At 38.9% G+C, this 17,344-nt stretch overlaps 1 protein-coding gene across 1 annotated transcript in view; it reads left to right on the top strand.

Moving 5' to 3' along the window:
- The first annotated feature begins 6,784 nt into the window (after nucleotides 1-6,784).
- Nucleotides 6,785-17,344, top strand: part of mettl24 (methyltransferase like 24) — a 57,403-nt gene continuing 46,843 nt past the window's right edge. The window contains exon 1 of the mRNA XM_066677959.1: nucleotides 6,785-7,036. Within this exon, the coding sequence (XP_066534056.1) occupies nucleotides 6,785-7,036 (252 nt within the window). The remainder of the gene's footprint in view (nucleotides 7,037-17,344) is intronic.

Raw genomic sequence — 17,344 nt, 5'->3', positions numbered from 1 at the left:
TACTAATAAACTGAGCATTAATGACGAAGGCCACAACAATAATAGAAATATGCTGTTTTCCCATTAGTTTTGGTTTGCATGAATTGGCATGCCACCCTTGGTCAGGAAAACTTAATTAAATACAAATAATAAAATTGAATTTTTTTTAATGGATATTAGAGTTAAGAGGTCTTAACACTATTTTCTGTTGTATGTTGAATGAGTTGACATGGTCAAAGTAGGTGTCCCCAGAATGACCGAATACAGCCCTGGTTAAAAGTTAAGGATGTAGGCAGAGAGAGTCACTAACATATTAACACTTAACCCAAGCAAAGGGTGTAGTAAACCAGCTCTGATTCATTTACACCAACCATTGTGGCCACCAAGAAGTCCAGCACACAGGGCTGGGACAAAGTGTTGTCACGATACCGAAATAATGACTTTTGATACAATACCTGCCTAAATATTTAGATACGATACTGAAATTATACCATCGCAAAAACCTAAAACATCAGGAAAAGTAATGTATACTTTCTCTACAAGCTGAGGGCGGTTGGCAAAATCGCTGGTATCTGCTTGTTTATTGTGACGCCACATGTGACGTTTCGCCATTTCTGGCTTGTTTACTGTTTGAATAATATGGAGTCAAAAGAGGGTCAAAAAGATTTTGAGTTTGTAAAACAATACTCACAAATGTAACGGACTTTGTAACTGCGTTTGAGCAACTACAGACACGTAAAACTAAAATCCACAAATGTATTGGACTGCACAAATTTAAAACAACAGCAACAATGATAATAATTTAAATTCACAAATGTGTAAAAAAGATTTGCATTTGTAAATCAAGTGTCATAATGTGTGAATCAGTACCTTCTGAAACGGCTTAAAATGTGCAAGAGCAGACTTTTTTAAGGTTCCAAATGTGACAGTGGGAGATTTTGAATGAGGTGGAAAAAATCCACACATTCGCCTTCTCTGCTGCGTGTGCGAATCTCTTTTTGCAGTTGCAGATTTAAGACCCTGTTTTGATGGCCGATTGATGGACCAATAGAAAAGCTTTAGCTGGACCAATCACATCGCAAGGTTAGTTTAACCAATCGGAACATTGATTTGTTGCTGTCGCCCATAGTGCTTTTCCACCAAATGAACTCCGGTTCTTGAACCGGTTCCGTTCCTGATTCTTGGAACCTTGGTGTAGCTGTGTCTCCCAGAGCTCCGTTTCCAGGAGCAGAGAAGCTGCGGAGAGAGAGCCGTCTTTCCCGGTCACCGTCAGTCCCGGTGTTCTAACAAGTTGTGCTATAGGCGATTCTCTTCTATATAAGATAGCTAAGGTTCGTACAGAAAGTTGCTGGTGCTAGTCGGGTAAAAAAAAAAAAAAACTAACTAGAAGGTCTGAAAAGTCGCTAAAACTAGCGGTAAAATCTTTAAGGGAGCGGGAGAGGAGGCAAAGCTCTGCAGGCGCACACTGCCCCCGGTGGCACTTGTTGGAAATACCGCTCTTACCATATTATTCTTATTGTACTGGTACTCATTAGATTGGAGGGTATTGTACTGCTTTTAATGACACAGTATTGAGGTACTTTTCTAGTATCTGAGAGGCAATAACATGAAATCGCATCAGCATCGACAAATAAAGTCAAAAGTTGCACATTTTTTATTCTCAAAAAAAAAAAGTTAGGAAATATAAACAGATCACTAAACCTTAAAAAAAATACATTTAAACATTTTTTCTCTGTATAGGCAGTGTTGTTTTTCATAGTTCTTTAAAATGGTCATTTTAATAATGAAGTATAGTTGAAATTAAAGTTACAGGAATGTGATAACATAAAGGGCCTTTATTTTAAAATGACATACAAGAATGTCTTGGTATTGATTGACAAATTCAGAGGGTGGGTGTATCATTTGTACATGAAATTTGTGAATCATTCCTTTTCAATAAATTGAGTATAAAATCGATAGAAATGTCTTCATTTAAGAGCATTTATTTTTAAATTCCACAATGTCTTGATATCTTCATGCCTTGTGACTTTTCTTTTGAAATCAGTTCACCTTCATGCTCTTACCCTTAGTTTAGGTATGTAAGATGTCGATGTCACTGTCACCCGAACGTAATGTGCCCTTGCCTTTCCATGTTATTACCGCTACTGTAGTATCAGTATACCGTACAACACTACTGTGACAATTTGACTTATGGCTCACCTCTGCTGAACTTCATATGGCAGAGGACCCAGTTTATAGTTCTCAGCAACAAGCGCATCATTCATACATTCACATATTTTACACCGGAGGAATCTCTTGGTGATGTGATCTGAGCATATTTGTTTTCAGACAGCACAGCAGTGAGTGTGTGTGTACATGTGTGTCTGTGAGTTGATGTGGGGGTAAAAAGAAAACGGAACACTTTGGAACAGCTGCACATGAGCCTATCATACTGGAGAGGTATAGAGCCCCTCGATATTGGGCTGCTGAGTTACGTTGAGTTGGTGTTAGTGAACCAGAACTAGAGGATGACTCTACCTGTTGTCCGCCTGTTATCTCCTCACTCTATCACACCCATTACAACATCAGAAGGGTGTTGGGACCAGAGGAATCTCTAAAATGTGCAGAGCAGAGGCCCTTCAGAACTGAGAACCAGTGCTCTATGGAGTTCAGGTCTGGAGGGCTGACTGGGCCATAATCAAACACAGTAATATCATTGTCACATTCACACTGGACTTCAGGCGTCTTGGACTCTGTGCCTCTCAACTCTTCCTCCAGACTCTACCTTGATTTCCAGATGATTACTTTGATTTCAAATGTACTTACATCTGAAAAGAGGATATTGGACAAATGAGAAACAGTCCAGTTTGTTTCCCCTTAGCCCAGGTAAGGCACTCTGATATCGTCTCTGGTTCAGTAGTGGCTTGATGTTAGGAATGCAGTTGTTCCTGGTGACATCTGTGCATGATGGCTTTTGATGCAGTGACACCAGTGTGTCCACTCCCTGTGAAACTCTCCCGAGTTCTTGAATCCCCTGTTGCTTGAGCATACAGAATGTTTGAAAACAGTGTAGCTTCAATGTATTTTAAACTTTGGCTCAATCTTATTTTGCCCCGTCCAAATGTTTGGTTTGATGCATCAATCTATCTACTGCAAAAAACACACAAAATATAGAATCAATTTATTATTATTATTATTTTTCAGGTAACAAATTACACATTTACAGAAACTTTTCCAGAAACAGGAATGTACTCAAACTTTGGGACATATAGTACATCTTTTGGTATTTATTCATTTATTCATTCATTATCTGTAACCACTTATCCAGTTCAGGGTCGCGGTGGAATCACCGGGCACAAGGCAGAAACACACCCTGGAGGGGGCACCAGTCCTTCACATGGGACGCACACTCATACTCACTCACGCCTAGGAATACTTTTGAGTCACTAATCCATCTACCAACATGTGTTTTTGGACCGTGGGAGGAAACTGAAGCACCCGGAGGAAACCCACGCAGACACAGGGAGAACACACCACACTCCTCACAGACAGTCACCCGGAGGAAACCCACGCAGACACAGGGAGAACACACCACACTCCTCACAGACAGTCACCCGGAGGAAACCCACGCGGACACAGGGAGAACACACTAAACTGTTCACAGACAGTCACCCGGAGTCGCAGTCACACAGCTCCAGGTCCACTACCTCCTGCACCACAGTGATTTTTTGTAATTACTGAAAAGCAATATTTTAACAGAACAAAGGTACTTCTCAGCTGTTAGGTTTAAAAGCTTAGTGATTTTTTTCAGTGGTTAATACTCTGCTTACAGCCATAAATTCAGAGGCTGATAAAGTTCCTGTGAAATTGCCTTTCATCTTCAAAGTTCTTGGTCCAGTTTTATGCAGAGGCATCACCAAAAGGGTTCTTTATAACATAACTGGTGGCTGTTTCATCAAAGCCAATTTACCAATGTATTAATCCATGCAAATAATGTAGCTGAATATTAGCCTGAATTGATAAGTTTGATGGTCAGTTTACCCACAGATGGTGCAATTTACCCTTTAACTGGGGCAATTTGAATTGATTACATGAACTGATTAGAAACATTCTGAAATTAGATGCTTTCATTGATACAATTGAGGACTGAATTACCATAAAACAGCACATCTTAATCCATTCACTCCTAACATTGTGAAAAAAACTTATAAACAATGCTTGATCCCTTTTCAACAAGTTAACTCAGTTCCCTGGGGTCTAATGAAATATCTGTGATATGCCTTGGTCAAAATATCACAAGGTTCAAACAACATAGCACCATCTTTATCCTGTCTAAACAGCTGTGTCCCGCTGTGAGAATTGTGTGAAAAGCTCTTGTTTTTTGTTATATTTGTGGCAAAACATGTTGTTGAAAAATAAAAATAGGGCCAAAATATATTTCTGACAACTTAAACCAGAAAACTCAAAGCACTCTGTTTGACATCTGATCTCTGAGCTGCAGTGTTTCTGCCCGATTTTATTCTCGATGTGTCAGAAAATGTGCTAAATTCAAGATATAGTGCACTATTAAGGGAGGGGTTTCTCCATTTTCTAGTAATGTTCAAAAACACAGTGTATAATTTTCAGTGCAGTCAAACAATCCCACAATGCACCGCAAAAAGTAGTGTACAACCCATGTAGACTAGCAGATAGCAGATTACCCATAATCCACTGTGCTGTTGTTAGTTCCCAATAATAGTGCACTATATAGGGGAATACAGAGCCATTTCAGACACAGGGTCTTTCTACAACAGCTCAAACAAAACAAAACAAACAAAAAAAAGTAAACACACATCAAGTGTTCATCCAGCAAACTGTGGAAAAGTAGTAATTCCTAATAAGCCTTTTTTCATCTGAATGTCCTGGAGTAGAAAAAACAACCACCAGCCTTCAGATTAAAGACCCCCTTCCACTTCCCCGTCCTGATTACTGACTTGCATTTTAGCAATGGTCACTGTCATCAGTTGTAAAATATCAAACTACCACTCGTAATATAGATAGACAACCCCTGCAGCAACTACTCACATGCCTGTCAGGATCCCATCTTTACCATGAGTCAGTCTTGGATATTTTTTGCCTTTCTATATATACCCCAGACATCTGTAAGACACTGTAGACTGGAATTCCCATTCTCCTTCCTAATTCACAGCCTCATGTAAACATTGGTGCATGCAGGTTTATGGAGATTTCTTTTCTAGGTCTAAATTGCTGTGACTATTCCAGTAACAGGCATATCTATAAAACTACATCCAACAGGGGGCAGTGTTTTGCTATGTATGTAATTTAGGTTCAATGGGTGGGTAGATCGATGGATTAAAAATAAACAATCTTTTTCTTCTTCTTTTTTAATAAAGAGAGAAACTAAGCCTTATCTGTTTTTTTTTCATATGGCAAAAAAAGAGGAAATGATTCTAGTAGAATTCTGAGAGTTTACAGATTAATTAATACATGCTTTGGAGCAGCTCTTATCTTTAGCAAGACAGTTAATTAGGTTTGGAATTAAATGTGTGGGACCCTTGTGATTGTGTGATTACAGTCAATAGGATATAAAACATAAATGGAAGATATAAATGAAGTTTTACTGTATATTTAAACTCTGCAATATGCTACAATTTCTTCCAGAGATAAAGGGCATTACAGCAAGTAGGAGCATTGATTTTTGCTTGAACTGTAGCATACAATGTCTACACAGCAAAGAGAAGCTGTATGGGACAGAGAAAGAGTTCATTTGAGGTTAAAACAAATTTCCTTCAACAACTGTTTTGTTGTTTCTGTTGTTTTGTAGCAGAGAGCTAAGAGGCTAATGTAGCTAACAAATCATGGCAGCCCTGACAGCAAGCATATATCGGTCCACTGGCTTAAAAAGAACGGTACTGCACTGACTGTAGGCCACTGCTGGTACACCATCGAATAAAATGACAATATTACAGATTGCTCCTTTTGACTTTAAAGAAACTTTTTTTTGTACTATTCTTCACAACTTACAATCACACTGACCCCTACTGGCCTATATGTGTTAGAGATAATATACTAGGCATTTTAAACATGGAACCACTATATGGAACGGTAATTTGTTTACTCAGGGACTATACAACATTTTGATTCTTTGTCTCCTGCATTGCAGCACCATCTGCTGTGTTTGTGGATATAATTGGTTATAGTTGGTTGGCTTGAGTCTGCTACAACACACTGGTCAAAACTCACACAACAGTTATGCAGAGAGGCTCAGGGAAAGTTCCCTCTGTGTGCTCTCAGATAGTTGCATTGAGCGGCTGGAGAAAAATCCTGTTGTCGTCTGGTTGCAGATGTTGGGGGAGGTTCCAGAAAGTTGAGGCACTGAATGTGTGTGTGTGTGTTGTGTGAGGGATATCCACAAAGGAGGAGTTCCCAAAGTTCTCAACCATGCCTGCAGTTCGTTTTTACTGGTATTTTCATTTGGCACACAGACACACACACACACAAGCGTGGACAAGGATGTTCACAGATGGTGGACTTTGTAACCAGAGAACTTTCTGTCCTTTAACTCAGACTTGGGCAAGCCAAGTGAAGAGAAGAGAAGCGTGAACGGGATAAAAACATGGGACAAGAACAGCCAAGAAGAGAAAAAGAGAAGGAGTGTGAAGGCATGGAGGGAAAAGCAACCTGAAAGTTGTCAGCAGAAGAGAAAGGGGTCAGCCAAAGACATGGAGATGGAGAAATCCAAGTCCCAAAGTGAGCTTATGAGAGAATAGAACAGAGTGAGAGAGAAGGGGTGAGAGACCTGCAGATTGACTACAGAAAGTGCAGCATGCTGAAAGAGAGACTGAACAGGTGTGTGTTGCTGCGTGCGTGTGTGCTCCTCTCCGTGGTGTGTGTTTGTGTTCATGTATATGTGGAGTTTAAAGGATATGATCTGAAGAATTGGACCAGGGTTGCCCCAGTCACTCCAAAACACACACAACTGGACACTAAGCATCAAAGTGTTTCCAAGTCTTCCAGCAGGTCCGGTTTAAGTGACCCCAATCCTACATGTTGCCCACCTGTCCAGCACCGCAGAAAGGTAAGGGTGAACATTTGATCTGTGTTGCCCCATTTCTGAATATCATTTGGAGTATTTCAGTAAAGAAAATTATGACATTTACATGAACAACTTGTCGGAAAATTTGAGAAAAATGTTCAACTGACAAATCCCACTCTTATAATAATTTAATTGTAGCTGTGGTATAGGATTAAATATTGCAATTGAAAATTAGATTTAAAAAATAATAAAAATTACGTATTAATACGATTTATCCGTTAAAATCGAAATCACTTATTAAGAAAATATTTTAATCATCTAAACCAAACCTTGCATATACTTTTGGATACAATATTATCACCACAATCTGAACAAATAAATGCATGTTTTGCAGAATATTTTTCTTGATGGAATAACAAATCCAGTGGCAAATAAATAATTCTCACTTGCCATTTTCAAACAACATTTTTAGGTTTAGTTTTTGTTCAATTAAATGACAGTTGTGATTTTTAATACTACGCAAAAGCTTAGAAACTGCACTGTTAAGTTTCTTACGTTACATACTAATTACATACATAGGCTAAGCACCACTTAATGGACATCCGTGAATATTTCACATTATTTTAGTTACTGACATATATAAGTATGATTTAAAATGAAAATAGCAGCTTAATTTGCTTTAAAACTGAATTTTATTAAATTGACGGAAAAACCCGAGCTCGCTACGGAAATTCTTGAACACAACCGTGACGTCACTGGTGGACAACAGCTGAACAACACCGCGGTAAAACGCCGTTATGACTGACTGTTATGACAGTATCTATCTAAATAACCAACATTATTCATGACAATAGACTAGCAATAAGCTAAACTCAAATGTAGAGGTACCGTTATTCTTGTAAATGTGATCGAAGTCGAACTCGAATTCATCCGACACTAAACCTCCGTAATGCAGCCGAGTATAATCTGAGCCACCGAGTTTAGCGAGTCAAGCTAACGTTAACTAACACCAACTAAAACAGGCGAAGTGAGTGTCCTTACCCTGTTTACCTCCATGTTACAGAGGCTCTTGAACACCTTTCGTTGGTGTCCTTACATGCCCATATTGTTGGAAAAGCGCCAGTGAAATGAGCTACAGATAACGGAGTGAGCGGATGGTCCTTTCCAAAGTGACAAATTTAGTCCAATTTCTGGATATTTTGGGATCTTTGGGCCATTTGTGCACAGATGACCCACTGCACATTGAATTATTGCAGTCAAAAACAACACACCTTTTTGTCATTTTGCATTAAATTAAGGGGGGGGGGGGTCTTTTAAACGGTCTTTTAAACCTTATTCCTTGAATTAGTAAGAAATAACATGTTTTCTGACTATCAATAAACACAAGTTAGGAACTCAAATTCCACTGTATTTATTTGTTTGACACTTTCATGTAGCTGGTGCTTAGCCTTTAAAAACTATGTAAAACTGAGCATTCTTCCAGACTGCTGGGACTAAGGCATATAATGCTACATGAGTACTGCATAATACAACAAATAACATGCTAGACTGTGCACAACAACCAGTCTAAAACACTGGCCAATTTATAAGCTTAAGTGCACTTGATCACCATGACTTAAGTGTCACTGCAGCCTTGAAAATGAACCCCCCCCACCCTAATAATATCTGTGTTGGACCTGTGGGAGTCCCAACCATAGAAGAATAATGTGAAAGGGGTGAACAATATATGCAAAGCAACAGATGGACTGCTTTCTGTAATTGCACTTTAAAGTGCATATAAAAAATGAATGTAAGTTGCTCTGATAGAGTGGACAGGGAGTTTAGAAACAATGAGGTCATTTTAATGTTTTGACTGATGGGTACATGATTTAATATAATTTGAAATCAAGTCTAAAATATGTACTTAATATTTCTCATATGGGATGGCCTCGAGTATATGTGTATTTAAAAGATTGTCTGTCCAATTGGCAGATAATCTGACATCAAAAAATTCAGAAATGTTCAGAAATGCCAAGGATGACACCTAACTAAAGCAATATTCAAAGCTGTGGTGCAGGTAAATAAATAAAATTAGGAGAAAAACATAACTGGAAGTTTAATTTGTGAAATGCATAGAGTAAAGTCTGAGTTGTTGACATGGCTCTGCTGGATGACAGGAAGAGACCTGGTTTGGCTCAGGCTGGTTTATATTGCATAAGATGGAGATGGGTATTGCATACAGATGACTAAATCTTGATTAAATCACCGTCACAGACAAAAGACACATCCACAGTATATATCTGGCACAGATTCACAGAGGAAACTAATTTGATACTATGTAGATATACTAATACACTAAGATCATTCATTCTGAGAGCAGGACATAGAGGGCTTTTGCAATAGGTTGTTGGACAGTACAGCATCAAATAAATGGTATCTAATATGATGGGATTATTTATGGCATATTGTGCCCTTCAGTCTGTTGACTTTTTTTATTTATACAAGGCTGGACGTAAGACCCCACAAACTAACCCTTTGGTATATATCCCTTAAACACAAGGCTTTTTAAATGAGCAGTGTACTGTGCTATTAAACCAGCACTGTACTGAAGTCAGTGGGGAGGGGGAATTGACTAAGTATTTATTCACTGTTTGATTTACCACAGAAACTTTAGTAGTTTAGTTTTGTTTCTGTTTTGGTCTGGGTTTACTTTCATGCACTTGGTGCTCCCCTTAATTTAGTCAGTTCTATCTGACTAAAGTAATGACTACAGCAAATAAATAAATAAATAAAAATATTTCTCACTTATTACGATGAAATAGAGAAATATCCTCATCTGAGTGTGTTTTTCAATGTTTGGAGGTCTCTCAGCCATCTAAACACCTCCAGATGCCTTTTCTCTGCCGTGAGCAGAAAACCTAGCATATCAGACTGAGACCCTTTGTTTTTTTTGTTTGTTTGTTTTTTTGCCATTTACTGACACTGGGGATTTTGAAGACATTAGACTGGTTTCAAATGCACAAATCAGACTGGAGAACTGCAAATTGTGAGGAAACATCTACTTAATTTTTAATTTTATTTACTTTTAATATTAAAATTATGAACCTTGCCTTTCTTCTCTTACTTAAACTTGTCCACAATTTTTTAAAATCATTTTTCATTGTCCTGTATGTATGAAGGCACATATATATATACACACACAAACACACACACACACACACACATGCAGTGTTGTGCTTGAGAACTCTTATGACACATTTTCACACACACACAAAATTCTATGCTCTCTTTCTTCTCTTATCCTCTTTATCCTTCTCTCCTCAATCCTTCTTGCTCAAGAAGAGAGGCACTGGCTTCCTGTGCTGGCTGTGGCTGTGCGAAGGCCAGGCAGGAGAACAAAGGAGCATTGACCGATCTTCTGATTAAAACATTTGAGTTCCACACCCACAGAGGAACACAGCCCTCAGGCGCTGACCTTCCATCAGAGTGGGCATTCAGGGCAAAGACTGTAAACCCAGATCAAGACTGTGCTCTCAGCCTCTGTACACCTCCACGCAAATTCTCTCTCTCACTCACACACACACATATACACACACACACACAGGCCTTGGTCTCTGCCGGTGTCTCTCTGTCTCTTTCTCTGAAACACATACCCAGTCATGGGCATTCAAGCCCTCTTTGGTTCTTCTGCTCTTGACAGAACATGAGAGTCAGTTTCCATTATCAGCAAATGCTCCTTTCTCTGCTTTTTTTCTTCTCTTTCCAGCAAATACATTTCTTCCAAGCCACCCAGCAAGGTCTCGCAAAGCATATAAGGCCCTCATTTTGTTCCCAGTCTTGCACATAAACATCAACAAAAGGCCCACCGAGAAAAGAGGCTATAATCAATATTACATGCACCATATGCCTGTTCCATCTTCTTTTTTTTTTCCAGACATTTGTCACTGAGCCCCACATGGGCACAGCTCTGCATATTCATCAGCAACCCCAGACGACATGTCGCATATAGCCTGCATTATTGATAAAGCATTGCTAAAAGTCTGCTCAGAACAGACCCAAAATCAGTTTTTCAATGCTAGTTAAGGATATCACTGGAAGGGGAGGGTGGTCCTAGATTAGTAGTCAGTTTACTTCCACCTCAGACACAGTGCTTTTCTTTTTTACATAGAATGGGTTTCTAAATAGAAAATGAATTTTAATTGTAGCCCCGTGAAGGACTGGCGCCCCCTCCAGGGTGTATTCCCGCCTTGCGCCCAATGATTCCAGGTAGGCTCTGGACCCACCGTGACCCTGAATTGGATAAGCGGTTACAGATAATGAATGAATGGATTTTAATTGTAATTAGTACAAAGAATATTTCATATTTGTTTTGAAATATATTTACCAATTTTGAATTTGATGCCAGCAACATGTTTTAATACAGTTGGGGTGGGCCAACAAAAGGCTGGTAACATTGTGTATTACTACAAAATAATTAGGCCAATAGGCTCAGAAACACTTTCCCAAACCATTGTTTCTGAACACAGTTTGTTTCTGCATCCATAAATGCAAGTTAAAGACTATCATGCTAGGAAGAATCCACATATAACCAGGATCTAGAAATTCTGCCCCATTCTCTGGGCCTGAGCTCATTAAAGATGGACGACGAAGTGGAAAACCCTATAAGCTGAAAGCAGCTGAAACCCTATAAGAAACAAGCATGGGTAAATATGTATCTTTCAAAACTACAGCAGTTGGTCCCCTCGGTTCCCAAACATATACAGAGTGTTGTTAAAGAAATGGTGATGCCTGATGGAATGTGCTGCTGGCATCAAATGTAATATGGGCACAAAGTTATCAAAATGCAGTAAAAGTTCTCAGTTTCAACATTTAAATTTTGTCTTTGCTGTATGTTCAATTTAATATAGGGTTTAAATGATGTGCACATAATTTCATTATGTTTTTATTTTCATTTTCACCCCAAATTATTTCAAAATGGGGTTTGTATACCAACTGATCACTTTTAGGAATTTAGTAACCTCCGTATAGATCTGACCGTAACCACCATACAAGGAGTAAAGAAGACCTCTGCTATTTTCCTATGTCATAGGTTTAAAGCAGCCAAACAAGATATCTTAGAGAAGGCTGTGAATTCAAGGTTGCATACAGACAGGGTTTTGTCTATTCAAATAGTCCATTAACTGGCTGAGTGAAAAACCAATTGAAATATATCTGGGGACACTGAACAATTATTGTGATGCTCTAGTCTTTTCAGAAAATATAAGCGCACTGAGAGGAATAATTATATTCCTGTGATCTCCGACTTTACAAGCAGCTAAGTGAACAAGTGCCAAAGAAAAATCAGTAGCATTATGGCAGAGTATTTCACAGTGCAAAATAGCAGAACAGAAATAGAAGCACTACTCTCTTTTTACCCTTAATATAAACAGCATTCCAGAAAAAAAGTATTATTCTTTTTGTACCACCTAACACTACACTGATTCAATTTCCATTTTAGTTGTTTTCATGCTCAAGTAATTATTAATCAGTTCAGCTATTACTAATCAGTGGGAATTTTAAACCATGTCTATAAAGAGGAAGAGACTCACAACTGGTGCAGATAATGGCAAACTGAGGTTGAATCTTACAGTATGTAGCTTGATCAGTGGTTATAAATCAAGGCAGCACTAGATTTTCTGGGGTTCAGAAAATGAAGCGCAACATCTTTCTGCTCATCTGGCTGTCATTTCCTGTTGCAGAAATAAGAGACAGTTGAGGAGAACAGAGAAACAAAGTTGTTATGATTTTACATTCAATTAAACAGTTTGTAAGATCATAAATACTTTGAAAGATTTGGCATGAATCTAGCTGCTCGTATTTTTTTCAGCTGAGGAATGTTCATTTTTTATTATTAATTCATGAAATTTCATTTTGACCTTGAAACAGTGATCTGAGTGTAGTTCATTCTTACTTTGGTTAGAGAAGATGAGGAAAGCATGTTCATTCTATTCAGTGTTGTTTCAGTCTCATTTGCAGACACAAGGTTAAGCAGAAACTGGAAATGTATCCCGTTGATAGTCTGGGATGTAAACATGTAGGTTGCTGGAGCCAAACTGACTTCTTTCATACTATGAACCCCTACTAATTAGCCCTACCCATTAGTTTTGCCTAGTGGGTCAGGTGTTTCAGTTCTTCTTGAGATAGAGGGGTAGGACAAAGTGTAACACACACTCTAATGCCTTGGATGCCTTGTATATCACCAGCAAGATGGCTGCGGTGCAATTGACTAAAGAAATGTCATTATCTACTCTTTTTAAAATATATAACCATTGTCTCAGTCAAATTAAAGTTCAATGGATTATGATCCTTTACTTCATAACACACATAAATTATTGCTAGTAGTATGGTGATGTCCTGGTAGTTAGCTAGTAAATGTCCATTACCACTTTAAATTGTGAAGCAATTACATTATGGCAACATTAAAGGTGGAACCGGAAGTTTCAAAGGAAAGGCTGCTGATTAAGAAGCTGAATTCAGATTCATATCAGACGTTTTAATATTGTTGAATGCTCCTGAAGGGAAAGGATGCCATAAACCACCAGAAATGTCACCGCTGTTTAACTCCTCTGATATTACTGCAGACAGACATAGATCTGAACGGTTGTAACATTTTGTAGTGAAAATTTTAACCGCTACACCTTCTACATCAGTTCAAAAAGGTCAGGTTACACTCTAAAACAAATGGTGGGGTGAGAATACAAATAAGAAATGGGATTGGGCCTAAATGTCATGTTCCAAAGCCTCATGTTAAACCTTCCTTTAACAAAACAGTATAAACTATATTAAAATACACTTAATTTCAGAAGCAATGTCTCTTAGTCATACAGTGTACATTTTATAGATTTACATTTTATTACTGGGCTGTTTTAAAGTCTAACCTTTCAGACCCTTGTGTGCTAGGACATTCTGTGATGGAAATCATAGCTAGCCAAAACACCGTTGTCCGTTTAAAGATTTTATTTCTAATTGCCCAAACACACACCACCCCCATATAAATGTGTGAGCTGCCAGCACTGAGCCTGGGTTAGGGATTGGAAATGGGCCTCCATTCAGCTTGACCTGCCTCCTACAGAAATCTCGTTTCCGGAAGACCATTTGCCATTAGGTGAACAAGTTTGTTCTCACTTCACTCGCTCAGTGTCCAGCACAGGCTTTATCACATGGTTTAAAAAGTAGGTTTCAGAATGTACAGTAATATATCTGCTCATATAAATGTTCAGAATGAGCCAATTCATCTGTAAAATGAAAGATTAGGAGAGAAGAGTGGAAAAGCCATGAGTATAAAGATGTAGAAAATTTGATGTGACACTGCAAAAAGGCAGTGAACACTACTCATCCAGAGTGTTATTCTTAGCGATATAGCCCATGCTTGACATTAAGCAAGTGGTACCACACTGGAATAAGACACTTTAAAGGTTTATAAATTTATCTTAATGATTATTACCTAGGTTGTAAACACATTAAAAGGCATTAATTATCGTTTGTAACACATAGATAGAAGGGGGAACAGTTATCTGTTATTTGCCAGATAGTGAACCCACATCCATCTACACTGTTGAACCTCAGATCTTGCAAAATACTGATCTTAGTTTGGCTTCTCCATCAGTCAACATTAAACCTGTCAGCTTCAGCACATATTTGTTAAGAAGTTTAACCATGAGTTGAATGAATTAAAGGGTGGCACAGTGGCGCAGCAGGTAGTGTCGCAGTCACACAGCTCCAGGGACTTGGAGGTTGTGGGTTCTATTCCCGCTCCTGGTGACTGTCTGTGAGGAGTTGGTGTGTTCTCCCTGTGTCTGCATGGGTTTCCTCCGGGTGCTCTGGTTTCCTCCCAGAGTCCAAAAACAAACGTTGGTAGGAGATTGGTGACTCAAAAGTGTCCGTGAATGTGTGTGTGTGTTTGTGTGTGTGTCTGTGTTGCCCAGTGAAGGACTGGCGCCCCCTCCAGGGTGTATTCCCGCCTTGCGCCCAATGATTCCTGGTAGGCTCTGGACCCACCGCGACCCTGAACTGGATAAGCGCTTACAGATAATGAATGAATGAATGAATGAATCCATTAACCTCAGATAGAATTTCACTGATGAAAATATGGTGTGTACATTAACATATGAAATGACTAAATTAACATTCTCAGGTCTTATTTTATTCTTTGAGGTCACTGCTGCCCTTTCTATTTCAGCATTAAAAAATGATTATGAATTACCTTCAAAGAAACACTATGTAGGATTTTACCTTTAAATGATAACTTCAAAAGGATTGTGATGCTCCACTGACCTGTAATAGTGAGAAAAGCGCCTCTCACTGCTCTGTGGGGATGCTTCTCTAAAAACTAGACTACGTATCTTGAGAATCATGGTGCGGAAATCTCTCACGAGAACGCTTAAAAGCACATATATCATAGGTGTTTAGCTCACTACAAGAAGGATAGCCTTTTTCTGGTGTAGACAGTATGGCAGAGACAGCAATGAAACCAAGGGAGCAAGGAGGGGAGATTGAGAGAAAGAGTGAGCCCATACAAGAGTTAATACTGGACTGGACTAAGTGAAAAAAAAAAAAAACATATGACACACATATGATTTTAATTAGCAAGCCAGTCACCATCTTGGCTTATGCACTTATCACACTTAAGCTAACTGCACAGGCAATCACACCAGGGTTAATTTTAACCAAAATAAAGTCTGGCCATAGCATTAGTTACAGATATATTTTGTTTATGTTTGTTTTTGAGAGTTACTGAGCAGTGAATGCAAAGTTTGCTAGCTTTAGCCGGATTAGCTCACTTTTTAGCATTAGACAACGATTTTGCTAATAAGTGATTTCTGTAGTTGCTGTGTGGTTTTAATGGTCAGAGATACACTTTGTGTTGATTTGTTGACAGCAGGGTTATAATCAGGTTTTTGAGAGTTACTGATGAATAAGGGCCAGAGGTAGCACCTGCTAACTTTAGCTTTTAGCATTGGGCATAGAATCTGGTAATAAATGCTATTCTGAAATGGGGTGTATGAAATCAACACAATTGTAAAATATCCAATTATTATAGAATATGCTACAGTTTTGTTCTCTAACTGAAGGTACAGAGATGTGAGAATGCTCTGTGGTGGTCCTGTGAGGGTCCTGACCACTGAAGAACAGGGTGAAAGGGAGCAAACAAAGTATGTAGAGCAAAAGATGGACTTCAGATTGTAGAACTACAAAGTGTTCCTGTGTGGTCAGTGGAGCTGAGAGAAAGTACAATGAGTGTAGGTACAAGAAGGTGGTGATAATGTTAAGGATGATCGGTGTAGCTAATATGTAAATTATGAAATAAATTTCACCTGGTTGCCTTGTATTCATGTTAGGATTATTTTAAAATGGGCTGAGCAGTGACTTTAAAAAATAGAAGTTGATCTCCAATTTAGATCTCTACTGTGCAAGGTATTATTTTATAATCTGTGGGTGGAAAAGAATAAATATTCATCATTCAAAAGCACAATGGCCCCCCCATTGGTTACTGACGTAAACCACCTGGACCACACACACCCACAAATATACACCAAAGGAGATTTTTCTGTTTCTCTCTCTCGCTCTCTCTGGCACACTCTATTACAAACAATCTGACAAACAGATCTTTATACAATTGACAGCACACACACATGTTGCAAATGTGTTCCTTCCACTTCGTACACATTGTGTGTGTGTGTGTGTGTGTGTGTGTGTGTGTGTCGTGTGTGTGTGTGTGAAACACTAGTACTTCTTATCTAAAGAATCCACTCTCTTTGCCAATAATATTCCCATCACAAGCAATCTGTTCCTCACATGGTTTATGTCTTACACCCCACTGCCCAAGAGAGATTACATAAGAGTTTACATCTTATTTAACTCTCTAGAAGACTTTGAATGTACTCTGTCAGAAAGTTAAATATGGTATAGGTACAACAATAAGTTCTGGCCCATAGAACATCGCTGTCCAATGACAAACACGCATCTCCCGAGACAGTAAATTTACAGGACAAGGGAAAAAATGTCACTTTCACACCACTCTGGGTGACTGTTTGGTGTGTTCTCCCTGTGTCAACATGGGTTTCCTCCGGATGCTTTGGTTTTTCCCATGGTTCAGAAACAGGTGGATTGGCTGCTAAGTGTCAATAAGTGTGAGTGAATATCTGAGTGTGTCACACTGTGATGGACAGGCATCCTCATATGGGTGTGTTGCTGCCTTGCACCCAGTGATTCCGGGTAGGCTTCGGACCCACCACGACCCTGAACTGGATAAGCGGTTACAGGCAAAGAATGAATGGAGGTCAACATAAAGCGATTTGATTGCAAGTAATTTTGGAGCATTCCCATTGGTCC

This window comes from Hoplias malabaricus, chromosome 7 (genome assembly GCF_029633855.1).
Source record: "Hoplias malabaricus isolate fHopMal1 chromosome 7, fHopMal1.hap1, whole genome shotgun sequence".
Classification (NCBI taxonomy): domain Eukaryota; kingdom Metazoa; phylum Chordata; class Actinopteri; order Characiformes; family Erythrinidae; genus Hoplias; species Hoplias malabaricus.
This window is presented reverse-complemented; position numbering and strand designations above follow the sequence as displayed.